This window comes from Corythoichthys intestinalis, chromosome 19, assembly GCF_030265065.1.
Source record: "Corythoichthys intestinalis isolate RoL2023-P3 chromosome 19, ASM3026506v1, whole genome shotgun sequence".
In the NCBI taxonomy this organism is placed as follows: domain Eukaryota; kingdom Metazoa; phylum Chordata; class Actinopteri; order Syngnathiformes; family Syngnathidae; genus Corythoichthys; species Corythoichthys intestinalis.
This window is the reverse complement of record NC_080413.1, coordinates 13,619,677-13,635,498: the sequence shown is the minus strand read 5'-3', so window position 1 is coordinate 13,635,498 and position 15,822 is coordinate 13,619,677. Positions and strand designations below refer to the sequence as shown.

Genomic DNA, 15,822 nt, shown 5'->3' with positions numbered 1-15,822 from the left:
GCTTGTGTACTTTTTTTTTTGTAGTTTCACTATGGTCTAAAGAGGACAATGGTTTGAGGCCATTTTATTAATAAATCAGATGAAAAAGGAAGAAGTCTGATTATTAAGGCGTCGTTCACTAGCTGTCTAGCTTTGGAAAAAGTAGACGCTTCGGAGTGAGGACAGCATAGACAGATTTAAATGACAGTAGAGTGAAATGCCCACTACAGTCCTTATGTACCGTATGTTAAATGTATATATCCATCTTGTGTCTTATCTTTCCATTCCAACAAATTATTTTACAGAATATATATATAATTTACAGAAAAATATGGCATATTTTATAGATGGTTTGAATTGCGATTAATTGCGATTAATTACGATTAATTAATTTTTAAGATGTAATTAACTCGATTAAAAATTTTAATCGTTTGACAGCCCTACTTTGTATATTGTGACTAAATATTGCCATCTAGTGTATTTGTTGAGCTTTCAGTAAATGATACTGTAGCCATGCCCAAATGCATGATGGGAAGTGCAACCATGACTGTGCTTAGTGCTACCAATTGATATATCTTCTCTGCGTTGGGAATTAAAATAGGGTGTTAAGAAAACGATCAATTACTACCTTGCTTCCCCACATTGCTTCCCACGATATTTCTAATCGTAGGGAGAGGGATTGTAAGGCTTTAGACAATTAACAAAAGGCTCCAAAGGCTACCAAAATTCACTCTACTCATTTTACCCTGCCTTTTAGCTCTCTATATAGGTCAAACAGCGCCATTACAGATTGAGCACGACAATGCGTGAGTGGGTCGTGCAGCGCATTCATTAATTGCGTTAAATATTTTAATGTGATACTTTTTTTTTTTTTAAATTAATTACCGCTGTTATTGGGATAAATTTGATAACCCTACCTTAAGCCTAAACTAAAGACTCTGGAGAAGTGTAGCATATTACGTCTGTAACGTTAAATACAATTAGAAAACGATTTAATTAAAAAATATATATATTAAAAAAAGGCATGTCCGATATTTTTTTGCAGATTCCGATACTTTGAAAATGACGTGATCGGACCCGATCGATCGGGATATCTCTAGTAATATTTTATGTGTTTCTAATAACATATTTTGGCAAAAGAGAACAATTGTGGCTAATTAGAGCCTACAAGTCTTTAAGTCCGAGGTTCCCTTTAAGATCTTGCAGGAACTCCGAAAGAGTTTTCACTGTTGTGGGCAAGATTACAGACAATTCCATTCACTGCCAATCTAAATAAGTCCTTTCATCCCCTTTAAATGCTAGCTAGTCCTTGACATGACCCAAAAAAAAGACTAAAACAAGTGCAGCAAGGCTTTGCACAAGCATGAATATCAAGATGCATTAGGTTTTTGCATGCTCACCAGTTGAGCGGTCAAAACAAAAAAAACAAAAAAAAATAGAGCTCGATGTGGTTTTACTGGCTCATTATCTGAATAATTAAATTCTCTTCCACTACATGGCACAAGGTACATCTGGAATATCTTCCAGATAATGCTTCAAAAGTGCATCAACTCTCTCTGTTTAGAAGTTGAGACATTCTTGAAAACCTGCTGATGCAATGCGATTTCATCCCAAAAATGGTTGCAAAATGCCTGCGCGGTGCATGACCCGTCCGAATGAAATATTGTGCCTTTCCCCACACTTTTGCTCAACAAGAGATTTCGCTAACAAAGCATTATCAGTAAAAGACGTCACAGACTTGCTAGTGAATTTATGAAACAACACCAAACTGCCCCAGTTACCCCATTACCTGTGAGGTCAGGTTATTTAAAAGCGAAAGCGCGTCAGGAAACATTTTGGCTAATGATGGTCCACTGACAACCCTCTTGTATCTAATGTCCTATTTGGTTTTGTGCCCGTTTTCAGGTTAAAGAAAGAAGTGAAAGAGCTGCAAGAAAAGTGAGTACAGTGGAGAGCATCTTTTCAGCTTTAATGCTTGAGTTGAAAAATGGCCAGGAGAGATTTGATCTCGTTCCTGCAAACAAAAGTTTGGCCTTTCTGGCTCACGGATGGCCATTTTCACTAGTTATCCTCAATCCAACTAAAGTGGAGCTTCCAAAGTGGAACTCGAGATGCTGGTTTACTTCCAAGTGCAGTTAAACCTTCAGCCAATGCACAGGCAGTGCATTAAGTAACATTTTGAATGTTTTAGTGTGCCCCACAAGTATAAGAAAAAGTGATATATATCATATAATTTTTAAAATACGTTTGCACAATATATTTAACCTGGCTAATCTGTCTATTACATGAAAACTTGGGAGTTTTGCTGATATGTTGTTCCACTTTTTGGATGTTTCACTGTATTATTGAAAACGCCACTATTTACAACGAATGTAAGGGGGTCAGGCTTTTGAATAAAATTTCAGGTTGAATTTAAAATGCACAACCAACTTCCCAACTGTTCACCGTTTAAGTACAACTTGCTGTTTGCTACCAAGGAGCTTAATAATAATAATAATAATAAAATAAAGAATGATCTAAAAAGTTTGGAGTAAATGAAGTTCAGTTCACCTGTAAAATACATTTTAGGTTCGTACTGAAATCAAACCTAACATAAATATTGATATCCTTTTGCGATTGGCGTAAACCTAGCTTAAACATTGCTAGCTTTTGATTTAGGAACTTTTTGTACAACTTGCTGTTTGTTAACATGAGGTGAATTCTAACGTTTACAGGTCAAGTGAAGTTCACATGTCAAGTGCATTTTAGGTTTATCCTGAAAATAGCCTAGCTTAAACATCGCTAGCTTTTTGCAATTAGCGCATTTGCCAATGTTATTATAGTGCTGTTTTGAGCTGAAATATTGTTACAGACAATTCTGTAATAGATTCGTGATAGACATTCAATTCATTTTGACTGTTAGGGCTGCTGCCAACTTCTCCAACTCAAAATGGATTGGCCGTCGATCACTGTCAATGAATCAATCGAGTCGATGTACATTTTATCGTTAGCAAATTCTAGCTAGCTATTGATTTAAGAAGTTTTTGTACAACTTGCTGTTTGTTAACATGGAGCTCAATCTTTAAAAAATTGCAACAGGTGAATTCTAACTTTTACAGGTCAATTTAAGTTCACATGTCAGGTGCATTTTAGGTTCATCTTGAAATTCAACCTAGCTGAAACATCGCTAGCTTTTTGCAATTAGCGCATTTGTCAATGTTATTATGGTGCTGTACTGAGCTGGAATATTGTTACAGACAATTCTGCAAACTTGCCAGAGCAGCTTCCGTACGGTGCTGGCCAAAAGTATTGGCACCCCTACAATTCTGTAAAATAATGATCTCAGAATTTCTCCCAGAAAATGATTGCTATTACAAATGCTTTGGTAGTAATATATTCATTTATTTTGCTTGCAATGAAAAACAAAACAGAATGGGGAAAAAAAAAATCATTATCATTTTACACAAAACACCAAAAATGGGCCGGACAAAAGTATTGACACTATTTGAAAAATCATGCGATGCTTCTTGAATTTGTGTAATTAACAGCACCTGTTACTTACCTCTGGCACATAAGAGGTGGTGGCGATAACTCAATCACACTTGCAGCCAGTTAAAATGGATCAAAGTAGACTTAACCTCTGTCCTGTGTACTTGTGTGTACCACATTGAGCATGGAGAAAAGAAAGAAAAGAACTGTCTGAGAACTTGAGAAGCAAAATTGTGAGGAAGCATGGGCAATCTCAAGGCTACAAGTCCATCTCCAAAGACCTGAATGTTCCTGTTTCAACTGTGCGCAGTATCATCAATAAGTGTAAAGCCCATGGCACTGTGGCTAACCTCTCTAGATGTGGACGGAAAAGAAAAATTGACAAGAGATTTCAACGAAAGATTGTGCGGATGGTGGATAAAGAACCTCGACCAACATCCAAACAAGTTTAAGCTGTCCTGCAGTCCGAGTGTACAACAGTGTCAACCTGTAGTATCAGTCGGCGTCTAAATGAAAAGGGACTCTATGGTAGGATACCTAGGAAGACCCCACTTCTGACCCAGAAACACAAAAAGACAGGCTGGAGTTTGCCAAAATTTACCCGGGGAAAGCCAAAAACATTTTTGGAAGAATGATCTCTGGTCAGATGAGACGAAAGTAAAGCTTTTTGAGGAAAAGGCATCCACATATAGTTTACAGGGGGGAAAAAAACAGGCCTTCAAAGAAAAAAACACGGTCCCTACAGTCAAACATGGCGGAGGTTCTCTGACATTTTGGGGTTGCTTTGCTACCTCTGGCACTGGACTGCTTGAACGTGTGCATGGTTTATGAGGTCTGAAGACTACCAACAAATTTTGCAGCATAATGTTGGACCCAGTGCGAGAAAGCTGGGTCTCCCTCAGAGGTCATGGGTCTTCCAGCAGGACAATGACCCAAAACACACTTCAAAAAACACTAGAAAATAGTTTGAGAGAGAGCACTGGAGACTTCTAAAGTGGCCAGCAACTAGTCCCGACCTAAATCCCATAGAACACCTGTGGAGAGATCTGAAAATGGCAGTTTAGAGAAGCCACCCTTCAAATCTCAGAGACTTGGAGCAGTTGGCCAAAGAAGAATGGTCAAAAATTCCAGCAGAGCATTGGAGGAATCTCATTGATGGATACCGGAAGCAGTTGTTCGCAGTTATTTTGTCTAAAGGTTGTGCTACCAAGTATTAGGGTGAGGGTGCCAATACTTTTGTCTGGCCCATTTTTGGAGTTTTGTGTAAAATGATCAGGATTTAATTTTTTTTTAATTGCAAGCAAAACAAATGAAGATATTACTACCAAAGCATTTGTAATTTTAATCATTTCCTGGGAGAAATTGAACATTATCTGGCAGAATTACAGGGGTACCAATACTTTTAGCTAGCACTGTAGCTTCAAGAAAACGATTAATTCACTGGCTGCCATTGACTGTGATAGACGTTCAATTAATTTTGACTGGGTGGGTTGCTGCCAACTTCTCCAAGTCAAAATGAATTGGCGGTCGATCGCCGTCGATGAGTTAGTCGGTTCTTTACACTTACACATTTTTATTGTCAGCAAATCCTACGTTGCCAAGTCGCACAGGTAGCTTTAAAGCGCGGCGGTAAATGAGTGACTCTTAACGAGTTTGTTGCTCTCGCCACGCCTGACCTTTACGCCTTTCCTCCCCCTCGCCCTATCTCCTATTTACATTCTTCCCCTCCTTTACGTCCACTTAACTCCCGTTATTCCGATCGGCGCTGGCTCTGATATAGATAGCGGCGTTTTTGAAGAAGACGCTAAAAAGTGTTAAAACGACTCACTGTGTGAACGCTTGTTAATATCGGGGGCGGTTGCTTATGCTTAGGCTTTAGACGTGCTCGTTTGTCATACAGATAAGCGGCGGTGTCAAGGGGCCTCCTCTTTAACCCCGTCTTGATTGTTTACGAGTTGTCCCACGGTGGCTTACGGTTGACGACAACAACGTTCTCGGGGTCATTCAACTCGGTTGCTTTGTTTTGTTTTTGTGTACGTTGGCCAGTAGCGTGACTGAAGTCATCGCTGCGAGAGGTCGGCAAAAGCGGCGAACCGCTGTGCTCCGAATTACACCGAGTTTCGTAATTAGTCAAAAAAACAGCGTGTAATAACTCAGCCCTGTCAAATCCTGACAAATTTTTCTGACAAGGAAGAAAAATGCTCATGTAAACACGACACAGATGACAGATTTAGCACTAGGACAATAAATCTAAGGCAGTTTAATCTTTTAGGCTGTTTAAGCAGACAAGAATGTGGACATATGGGTAAATGTAAAAATGTACTATATAGTGAGCCTTTTTAACACATTTAAGCATATAAAAAACAACTTAAATATATTAGAATGCTTTAATTATTAGCACTCTTAACACACTTTTGTGATTTTTTTTGGCTTCTAAAAGCTGTTTTGCTTATTTTATCCAATGTTTGACTTTGTTGTTGCTAATGTGAACCGGCTTTTATGACAAATAGCTGTGGTTCAATATGCCAACAGACAGGTACAGTGGGGCAAATAAGTATTTAGTCAACCACTAATTGTGCAAGTTCTCCCACTTGATAATATTAGAGAGGCCTGTAATTGTCAACATGGGTAAACCTCAACCATGAGAGACAGAATGTGAAAAAAAAAAACAGAAAATCACATTGTTTGATTTTTAAGAAATTATTTCCAAATTAGAGTGGAAAATAAGTATTTGGTCACCGACAAACAAGCAAGATTTCTGGCTGTGAAAGAGATATAACCTCTTCTAACGAGGCTCCACTCGTTACCTGTAGTAATGGCACCTGTTTTAACTTATTATCGGTATAAAAGACACCTGTCCCAACCTCAGGCAACATGGACTTTCAACTCCCTCCATAGATTTTCTATGGGGTTGAGATCTGGAGACTGGCTAGGCCACCCCAGGACCTTGAAATGCTTCTTATGAAGCCCTCCTTTGTTGCCCTGGCTGTGTGTTTGGGATCATTGTCATGCTGAAAGACCCAGCCACGTCTCATTTTCAATGCCCTTGCTGATGGAAGGAGATTTTCACTCAAAATCTCTCGATACATGGCCCCATTCATTCTTTCCTTTACACAGATCAGTCGTTCTGGTCCCTTTGCAGAAAAATAGCCCCAAAGCATGATGTTTCCACACCCATGCTTCACAGTGGGTATGGTGTTCTTCGCATGCAATTCAGTATTCTTTCTCCTCCAAACACGAGAACCTGTGTTTCTACCAAAGAGTTCTATTTTGGTTTCATCTGACCATAACACATTCTCCCAGTCCTCTTCTGGATCATCCAAAAGCTCTCTAGCGACAGACGTTTACTTCCTTTCGCAGGTGGACACGTCTGGCATTGCAGGATTTGAGTCCCTGGCGGCGCATTGTGTTACTGATAGTAGCCTTTGTTACTGTGGTCCCAGCTCTCTGTAGGTCATTCACTAGGTCCCCCAGTGTGGTTCTGGGATTTTTGCTCACCACTCTTGTTATCATTTTGACGCCACGGGGTGAGATCTTGCATTGAGCCCCAGATCAAGGGAGATTATCAATGGTCTTGTACGTCTTCCATTTTGTGATAATTGCTCCCACGGTTGATTTCTTTACACCAAGCGTTTTACCTATTGCAGATTCAGTCTTCCCAGCCTGGTGCAGGTCTAAGATTTTGTCTCTGGTGTCCTTCGACAGCTCTTTGGTCTTGACCATAGTGGAGTTTGGAGTGTGACTGACTGAGGTTGTGGACAGGTATCTTTTGTACTGATAATGAGTTAAAACAGATGCCACTAATACAGGTAACGAGTGGAGCCTCGTTAGACCTCGTTAGAAGAGGTTAGACCTCTTTCACAGCCAGAAGGTGACCAAATACTTATTTTCCACTCGAATTTGGAAATAAATTCTTTAAAAATCAAACAATGTGATTTTCTGTTTTTTTTGTTCAGCATTCTGTCTCTCGTGGTTGAGGTTTACCCATGTTGACAACTACAGGCCTCTCTAATCTTTTCAAGTAAGAGAACTTTCACAATTGGTGGTTGACTAAATACTTATTTGCCCCACTGTATATTGTCTTTTGTCTTGATTTTTAGTTATTCACTGAGGCAGAACTGTTAAAAGAATGGGATGAATTCCTAGTGGGCCTTATAGAACTTTCATTAAAGGGTCTTTACATGCTTGAAAGTAAAATGCCAAGTCAGCAAAATGTGCACATGTGAAGCCCCAGGTGCATCCTTTGTGGGCGTCTAATCCTTTATGAGCTTGTTCTCATTGTGTTGCACTTTAAATCAATAATAAAGTTAAGACTCAGTTTGATTGATGTGGTACGGAGGATGTTTTTTTATACTCCATTCATGTGGGGAGTTTTATATATTTATTTCTTTCTTTTAGGAGAGAACACAATAAATTGCTTGCACGCTCGTCTTCTCACGGAACACATTAGGTCCACAACGTTCCGTAATTTATGTGGGAAGCGTCGACAGGAGGTTGCATTGTTGCGCATGTGTTTTTTTTTTTTCCCCACAGTCCCATGGCCCACTCTCGTAATTATTTATATATAAAATTCGTTCGTTTGCCCCTCCCAGTCAAAATGAACTGGACGTGTTGAGCTGTCAATGGCACTGAAACATGAGCATTCACAGCCTATCTTCCCAGTTTAAATGAATAAGACGTCTATAATTGGTACTGGCAGACAATAAGTTAATAAGCAAATGCGGAATGTCTTATTTTAAAAATCAACCTCCTTTCTATACAGTGGTACCTCTACTTACGAAATTAACTGGTTCTGGAAGCAGCTCCATAAACTGAAAATTCCATAAGTAGAGACGCGTTTTCCATTAAATGCCCTAATCCGTTCCGAGCCCGCCAAAATTTAGACATAAATCTTTTATAAGGCATAAAAATGCAGCAAAACATGTAACGAATACATGTTACAATTAGATTTTTGCACAATAAGCATATAGTGAGAGTTGTGCATAATGTAAAAAAAAAAAACAATGAATAGAGTAAAGGATAAAAGTTAATACACTCATGTCGGAACACTTGATGGCCCGAGGGGTGAATGAAGAGGACGCTGGGATACACACATACACATACAGTAGAAGTCCCTGTAAGCCAATTGCATGCCATGCAAGATGCTAGGCAATAGCCAATGGCAGGGCAGCTATAAGTACCGTATTGGCCCAAATATAAGACGGCGCTGATTATAAGACGACCCCCACTTTTTCAAAACTCAAGTTTGGAAAAAAAAAAGACTTTTTGAACACCAAATAAATGAATAATTACAGTACATCTGAAACAAATGATTATAACAATATATTTTAGAGAAAAAGCATGTTATTTTGCCTCATTCAAATCTTAATATCTGAACATTTAAATATGTAAACTAAAGTGCAATCACATTCGTAAATGAATGGCTTCTGGTTTTTGAAATGTAAATAAACCAATCTATTACAATAAAATTGCAATAACTGCATTAACCATCAAAGTGAAGTCTAACTGTAACTGTAGTCTTGAATCAAATCTGAATAAGGAAAAACATTGCAATAAAATAATGCAAACTGGTTAAACTTGAGAGTAGCTGAGATCTGTCATGACAGAACATCGCTTCACTGATATCTGGCGCCATTTAGTGTCGTGAATGGGTATAACGCCTAGACCGCGAATATAAGACGACCCCCTCTTTTTCAGTCTCATGTCAATGCGAAAAAACACCGTCATATATTTGGGCCAATACGGTATGTTATGTTCAGTAAACTCTGGGAGCTTTGAGTAGTAGCACATATTGTATTTTTGCCTCGCCTATCCTGAAATTTAGTTCGTAACGAAAGGCAATATTTTACCGTTGAGGAGTGTGGTAAGCTGAAAATTCCGTTTGTAGAGTCTTTCGACGATCACTTCGACATATGATCTTCTCGACATCCGTAGTAAAAATAGACTTGCCATTTGTTTCTACATCCAACAACATGCTCGACATACAATTTACGACAGCGCCCCAGTTTCTTTGTTTTCCCGCAAAACAAACGCACGGCGGATTTTCTTGTGAGAGAAATCAACACTAGTTTCACAAAGGTTAGTGCAGGTGGTGAAAAAAGGTGACGCTTACCATTGAAGTGAAGATGGAAATGATAGAAAAATGTGAGCGTGGTGTGCGCATCTGTGAACTAACTCGTTAATACGGCCGTAGAATGTCCACAATCTCGACGGTCCTCTTCCGATCGCTATTCTTTATTATTTTCTGTCTTTTAAGATGAGAATTATTATTGTGGTAACATCGCCAAAGAAATCGCCATCGTCATCAGGTTTTAATCATTTATTTCAGAACTTGTGTAACACAACACGCCTACTATCCCCGCAATTGACGCCAACAACAACAAAACATTAAAAAAGAAAGTAAAATCTCCCATACCTTTCTCATTCTGTCACATCAGCCACGCGGTGTGTTCAGGGACAGCACGCAAAACACATCCGCCGCATTAGAACCCAATTCATTACATTTTTACTAGGGTTGTTCCGATCATGTTTTTTTGCTCCCAATCCGATCCCGATCGTTTTAGTTTGAGTATCTGCCGATTCCAATATTTCCCGATCCGATTGCCTTTTTTTTGCTCCCGATTCAATTCCAATCATTCCCGATAATTTTTCCCGATCATATACATTTTGGCAATGCATTAAGAAAAAAATGAATAAAACTCGGACGAATATATACATTCAACATACAGTACATAAGTACTGTATTTGTTTATTATGACAATAAATCCTCAAGATGGCATTTACATTATTAACATTCTTTCTGTGAGAGGGATCCACGGATAGAAAGACTTGTGACTTTGTATATTGTGACTAAATATTGTGAGCTTTCAGTAAATGATACTGCAGCCATTCAACCCAAATGCATGATGGGAAGTGGAACCATGACTGTGCGTAGTGCTACCAATTGATATATCTTCTCTGCGTTGGGAAATAACATAAGGTGTTAAGAAAAAGATCAATTGCTACCTTGCTTCCCCACATTGCTTCCCATGATATTTCAAATCGTAGGGAGAGGGATTGTAAGGCTTTAGCCTATTAAAAAAAGGTTCCAAAGGCTGCCAAAATTCACTCTACTCATTTTACGCTGCCTTTTATCTCTCTAAATGGGTAAAACGGCGCCATTACAGATTGAGCGCGACACTGCGTGAGTGGGTCGTGCAACGCATTTAATGTGATACATTTTTTAAAAATTAATTACCACCGTTATCGGGATAAATTTGATAACCCTACCTTAAGCCTAAACTAAAGACTCTGGATGAGTGTAACATATTATGTCTGTAATGTTAAATACAACTAGAAAACGATTTAATTAAAAAATATATGTATATTAAAAAAAGGCATGGCCGGTATTTTTTGCCGATTCCGATACTTTGAAAATGACGTGATCGGACCCGATCGACTAGGATGCCGATCGATCGGGACATCTCTAATTTTCACTCGGGCTGTCAAAATTATCGCGTTAACGGGCGGTAATTAATTTTTTAAATTAATCACGTTAAAATATTTGACGCAATTAACGCACATGCCCCGCTCAAACAGATTAAAATGACAGTACAGTGTCATGTCCACTTGTTACTTGTGTTTTTTGGTGTTTTGTCGCCCTCTGTTGGTGCTTAGGTGCGACTGATTTTATGGTTTTCAGCCACCATGAGCACTGTGTAATTATTGGCATCAACAATGGCAAGCTTCTAGTTTATTTTTTGATAGAAAATTTTACAAATGTTATTAAAACGAAAACATTAATAGGGGTTTTAGTATAAAATTTCTATAACTTCTACTAACATTTATCTTTTAAGAACTACAAGTCTTTCTATCCATGGATCGCTTTAACAGAATGTTAATGTTAATGCCATCTTATTGATTTGTTGTTATAATAAACAAATACAGAACTTATGTACAGTATGTTGAATGTATACAGTATATCCGTCTTGTGTCTTATCTTTCCATTCCAACAATAATTTACAGAAAAATATGGCATATTTTATAGATGGTTTGAATTGCGATTAATGACGATTATTTAATTTTTAAGCTGTGATTAACTCGATTAAAAATTTTAATCTTTTGACAGCCCTAATTATTACAGGAATCAATATTATTATTGCGATTTTTATTTATAATTTATTTGTTTTACTATGTGTAATTGCCATTTGTAATAGTACCAGCAGTATTTTGTAAGGATTTAATTTAGGTTTTCGGGCTGTGGAACTAACTGATGGAATTATAATGTATTCTTATACAGTACAACCATTTTGACTTACAAACAAGGTCCTGGAGCGAATTAACTTCGTATGTAGAGGTACCACTATACTTATCATTGATGCTGTATGTTACTATAATATTGGATTTACTGTTGAAAACTGTTTGCATGAGATCTGCACATTAGGTACTGCTAATTTTCTGTTGTTTAGTCGTCATTTAATGTGTTCATGAAAAGCTGAAAAATGAGGTTTAAAAAGAAATCGTAAAAATAACTGGGAATGGACAATATGACGATCTTTTGTGTCAACATACACACCACTATGACATTTACATAAAGCAAAGAATTTGTAAACATAACATTTTACATTAGATACCAACTCTCACGCTACCGCACAAAACAATACAATCACAAAAAGTGTGAAATCTAGGCCTTGTTAACTCATTGGCTGCCATCGACGGACGTAGACGTTCAAACCATTTTAACTTGACAAATCCAAATGGATTGGACATCTATCACCGTCAACGGCAGGGAATGAACAGCAAAGCGTCCGTCCGCTCTCTCCCGCTCTCAGACTGTCTTTCTGCGTTGTTGTGCTGTCTCTCTTCCAGACAATCCCGGCGAGGCCCATCTAATGGCCAAAAACGAAAGCGAAAGAAAAACCCAGACATAACAATTGGCGACGTGTACGTCAGCTCCGCCTTCTCCGCCTCCCTGCACCTGAGTGTCGTGCTTCTCGTAATTAGGACGGCTTGGGAAGAGATCCTTTGCCTCTTTTAACGTCCATTAGCATGTCGCTAACGTGCCCGTCCTGCTTCCACTATGTCATTTCACGCCTTGTAGTGTTTTGCTAACGTCGGCATATGACGCTAACTGCTAAATTCATTCATCTCAGCCCATCGAGACTAATCAATCGTCCCCTGACAATCAGCGCACCAGCAGAAAAAAAAAAAAAAAAAGTAAAAGCAGATGTTTGTGTTCCTTGAGACATTTCAAGTTTAGATGAGTGATAAAAGACGAGCAAGAATAAACGCATTTTAGCGGTTGTCGTTGTTGCGCCGCTATCAGCGGGATCGTAATCACCGTGTTTAGTCTGTTTCGCTTTGCTGTGTCTCGCTTCTGACTCCTTCGCCCTCTTTGTACTTTTCATCTTTTTTTTTTTCTCTCCCCTGCGCATAATGCTGGTACGCTTTCATTGTCAGTTTCAGATTATGAATGATAGCTATCTGCTACGGGCCATTTGTAAACTCGACCGATTGTGCACCGAGTACTGTCTTTGTGTTGCCGACCGATCTCTTGCACCGTAACAATTCCGCCTTCATTTTGTGTCTCAAGTGTGATTGTTGGTTTGTCAACAGTGATGGAGTAGTTCTTTCATCTTTTTCACAATAAAATGAAATGTTCTAAGGCACAACAAGCGGATTCCTGAGTCTTCTTTGATGACATTTGATGGATAACAGTCACCAAACACTTATGACGATAGACAGGCAAACCCATGAGTTAAAGGTAACAAAAACAAGCCTACAGCTGTTGCCATTGTGACTCAGCTTGGGCGATTTGAGACTCATAAGTCAAGGTAGCACCGCACCTTGTGTAATGCAAGCCAGACTGTCACATGCTACGCAAACATTTGGAACAGCAAACTGGGCCGTGTGACCTGAGGGTGACCGTTTTCTTGGTGTGGTAACGCAACACTCTTGATAATCCTCATCTCTCTCCCTCCTTCCTTTTTTCCTGTCTGTCTATGTGTCTGTCTGTCTGTCTCCACGCAGTATTTGCAAGCCGTGCTCAGAGAGGAGAAAGCATTTGTTCTTGCAGGATCCGCAAACCTGCCGCTGCTCCTGCAAACACACCGACGAGTTCTGTAAAGATCGCCAACTTGAGCTCAACGAGAGGACCTGCAGGTGAGAGCCACGTTTTAAGGTCAAGTTCGTAATTCCTTTTTTTGTTTTGTTCGGGGGGAAATGTGCAGCTTCATTTGGTTTGTCTGATTTATTTTATTTTTCAAGAGGTTCAAATTGACAAATAAGTCCGTTTATCAGCACATGTGTTTTTCTCACCATGGTTCTGATAGAGAATTGTTCTGAAGTGACTTTTTCTATATTATTTTTTCCCCCTATACTAACCGAACTAGATTATTTTCAAGATTTCTTTTTGAAACTGTTAGCCTTTATGCAATAGTGTCTCCAATTATATACATAGCCCTCCATAATTATTGGCACCCCTGGTTAAGATGTGTTTTTTAGCTTCTAATAATTTTTTTTAAATTCAAATAATATGAGACCTTAATGGAAAAAAAGAGAAAAATCCAACCTTCAATACAAGTGCATTTATTCAGTGGGGAAAAAATTCCCACATAAAGAAATAATTATTTGACATCAAATAATGTGTGTCACAATTATTAGCACCCCTGGTGTTAATAATTTGTACAACCCCCTTTTGCCAACAAAACAAGGTCTGGGGACTGAGATGGCCATGGGAGGACCTAGATTTTGTGTCTGGTGAACCATTTCTGTATAGATTTGGCCATATGTTTAGGGTCACTTTCTTGCTGAAAGACCCAGTGACGACCCATCTTCAGCTTTCGGGCAGAGGGCAACAGATTTTGATTTAAAATGTCCTGGTATTTCAAAGCATTCATGATGCCATGCACCCTAACAAGGTTCCCAAAGCCTTTGGAAGCGAAACAGCCCCACAGCATCACTGACCCACCTCCATACTTCACAGTGGGTATGAGGTGCTTTTCAGCATGCACATCTTTCACGGTCAAATGAGACCAAGATTGAGCTTTTTGGCAACAAACACTAAGTGGGTCTGGTGTGCCATGAAAGATGCGCATGCTGAAAAGCACCTCATACCCACTGTGAAGTATGGGGGTGGGTCAGTGATGCTGTGGGGCTGTTTCGCTTCCAAAGGCCCTGGGAACCTTTTTAGGGTACATTACATCATGAATGCTTTGAAATACCAGGACATCTTAAATCAAAATTTGTTGCCCTCTGCCCGAAAGCTGAAGATGGGTCGTCACTGGGATTTTGAGAGATTCTGCAAAGAGGAATGGCTGAAGATCCCTCTTTGTGTCTTTTCCCATCTTGTGAAACATTATAGGAGAAGATTAGGGGCTGTTTTGTTGGCAAAAGGGGGTTGTACAAAGTATTAACACCAGGGGTGCTAATAATTGTGACAAACATTATTTGATGTCAAATAATTGGTTCTTTATGTGGGATTTTTTCCCCACTGAATAAATGCACTTGTATTGAAGGTTGGATTTTTCTCTTTTTTTTCCACCAAGGTCCCATATTATTTGAATAAAAAAATATATATATTAGAAGTTAAAAAACACATCTTAACCAGGGGTGCCAATAATTACAGAGGGCACTGTAATAGCATTAAGCTAGAAGGCCTTTAAAAAATGAAATGTATTGTATGTATGTATGTACAAAAATATACATTTTCTTTATGTGTGTTTAGCTTTACAGTTAACCTCACCTAGAATGTAATAAACCGTTTGAAAACTAACAATATTTGACTCCTTTGTTCAAAAAATATGACACGGCGAATCACCGAGATTGATCTAATATGTTTTGCAATCTTGGGGCGCTTTCATACTAGCACTGTTTGGTCCTTTTTAAAGGCATCTGAGTTGTTTTTCTCAGATAGTCCGCGTCATTTTGTAAATGTGAATGCGCATCCAAACTCTCGTTCGAACCAAACAAACAAATTTCTGGTCCGTTAAAAAATTGTGGGTCTTGGTGAGCTTCCGGCAGGGATAGGAGAGGGGGTACCTCCCCAGGAGGGAGGTACTTCTTCTAAAATTGTCCAATCAATTAGCGCGCCTTTCACCCATGAGATGCTACTCGGAAAGTTCGGTTGGCGCAGTGTAAATACTGAACCTTTCAACAAGTTACTTGCCATAGACTTCATAATGATATTGACGGTACACGGGGTGGATTAATAGGGGGCCTGCACTGTTGGCGTGGCCGTCAAAGCTGACCGAGTGGAATCACAGACAAAGAGCTTTTGTCGATGAAAATTCTTGTGAATAACTACTTAAATCCCTAAATTCTTTATAGATATGGTAGCAAAACAGTCTCGATTCTTGGTTGAAAGCAAAAAAAACGTGCATTCGGCATTTATTTTGC

At 39.0% G+C, this 15,822-nt stretch overlaps 1 protein-coding gene and 1 long non-coding RNA gene across 7 annotated transcripts in view; one reads left to right on the top strand and one right to left on the bottom strand.

Annotated features, from left to right (window-relative positions):
• LOC130907409 (uncharacterized) overlaps positions 1-15,822 on the bottom strand; it is a 197,351-nt gene that overhangs the window by 137,493 nt on the left and 44,036 nt on the right. The window lies entirely within an intron of this gene.
• Positions 1-15,822, top strand: part of vegfab (vascular endothelial growth factor Ab) — a 31,092-nt gene that overhangs the window by 12,018 nt on the left and 3,252 nt on the right. For 2 of the 4 annotated variants that reach the window (XM_057822442.1, XM_057822441.1), the window contains 2 exons: positions 1,885-1,917; positions 12,295-13,433. In XM_057822442.1, coding sequence (XP_057678425.1) covers positions 1,885-1,917; positions 12,295-12,463 — 202 coding nt within the window. In that variant the 3' untranslated portion in view covers positions 12,464-13,433. Of the gene's footprint in view, positions 1-1,884; positions 1,918-12,294; positions 13,434-13,455; positions 13,588-15,822 lie in introns of those variants that run through there. The other 2 variants (XM_057822440.1, XM_057822439.1) reach the window with 2 other exon arrangements.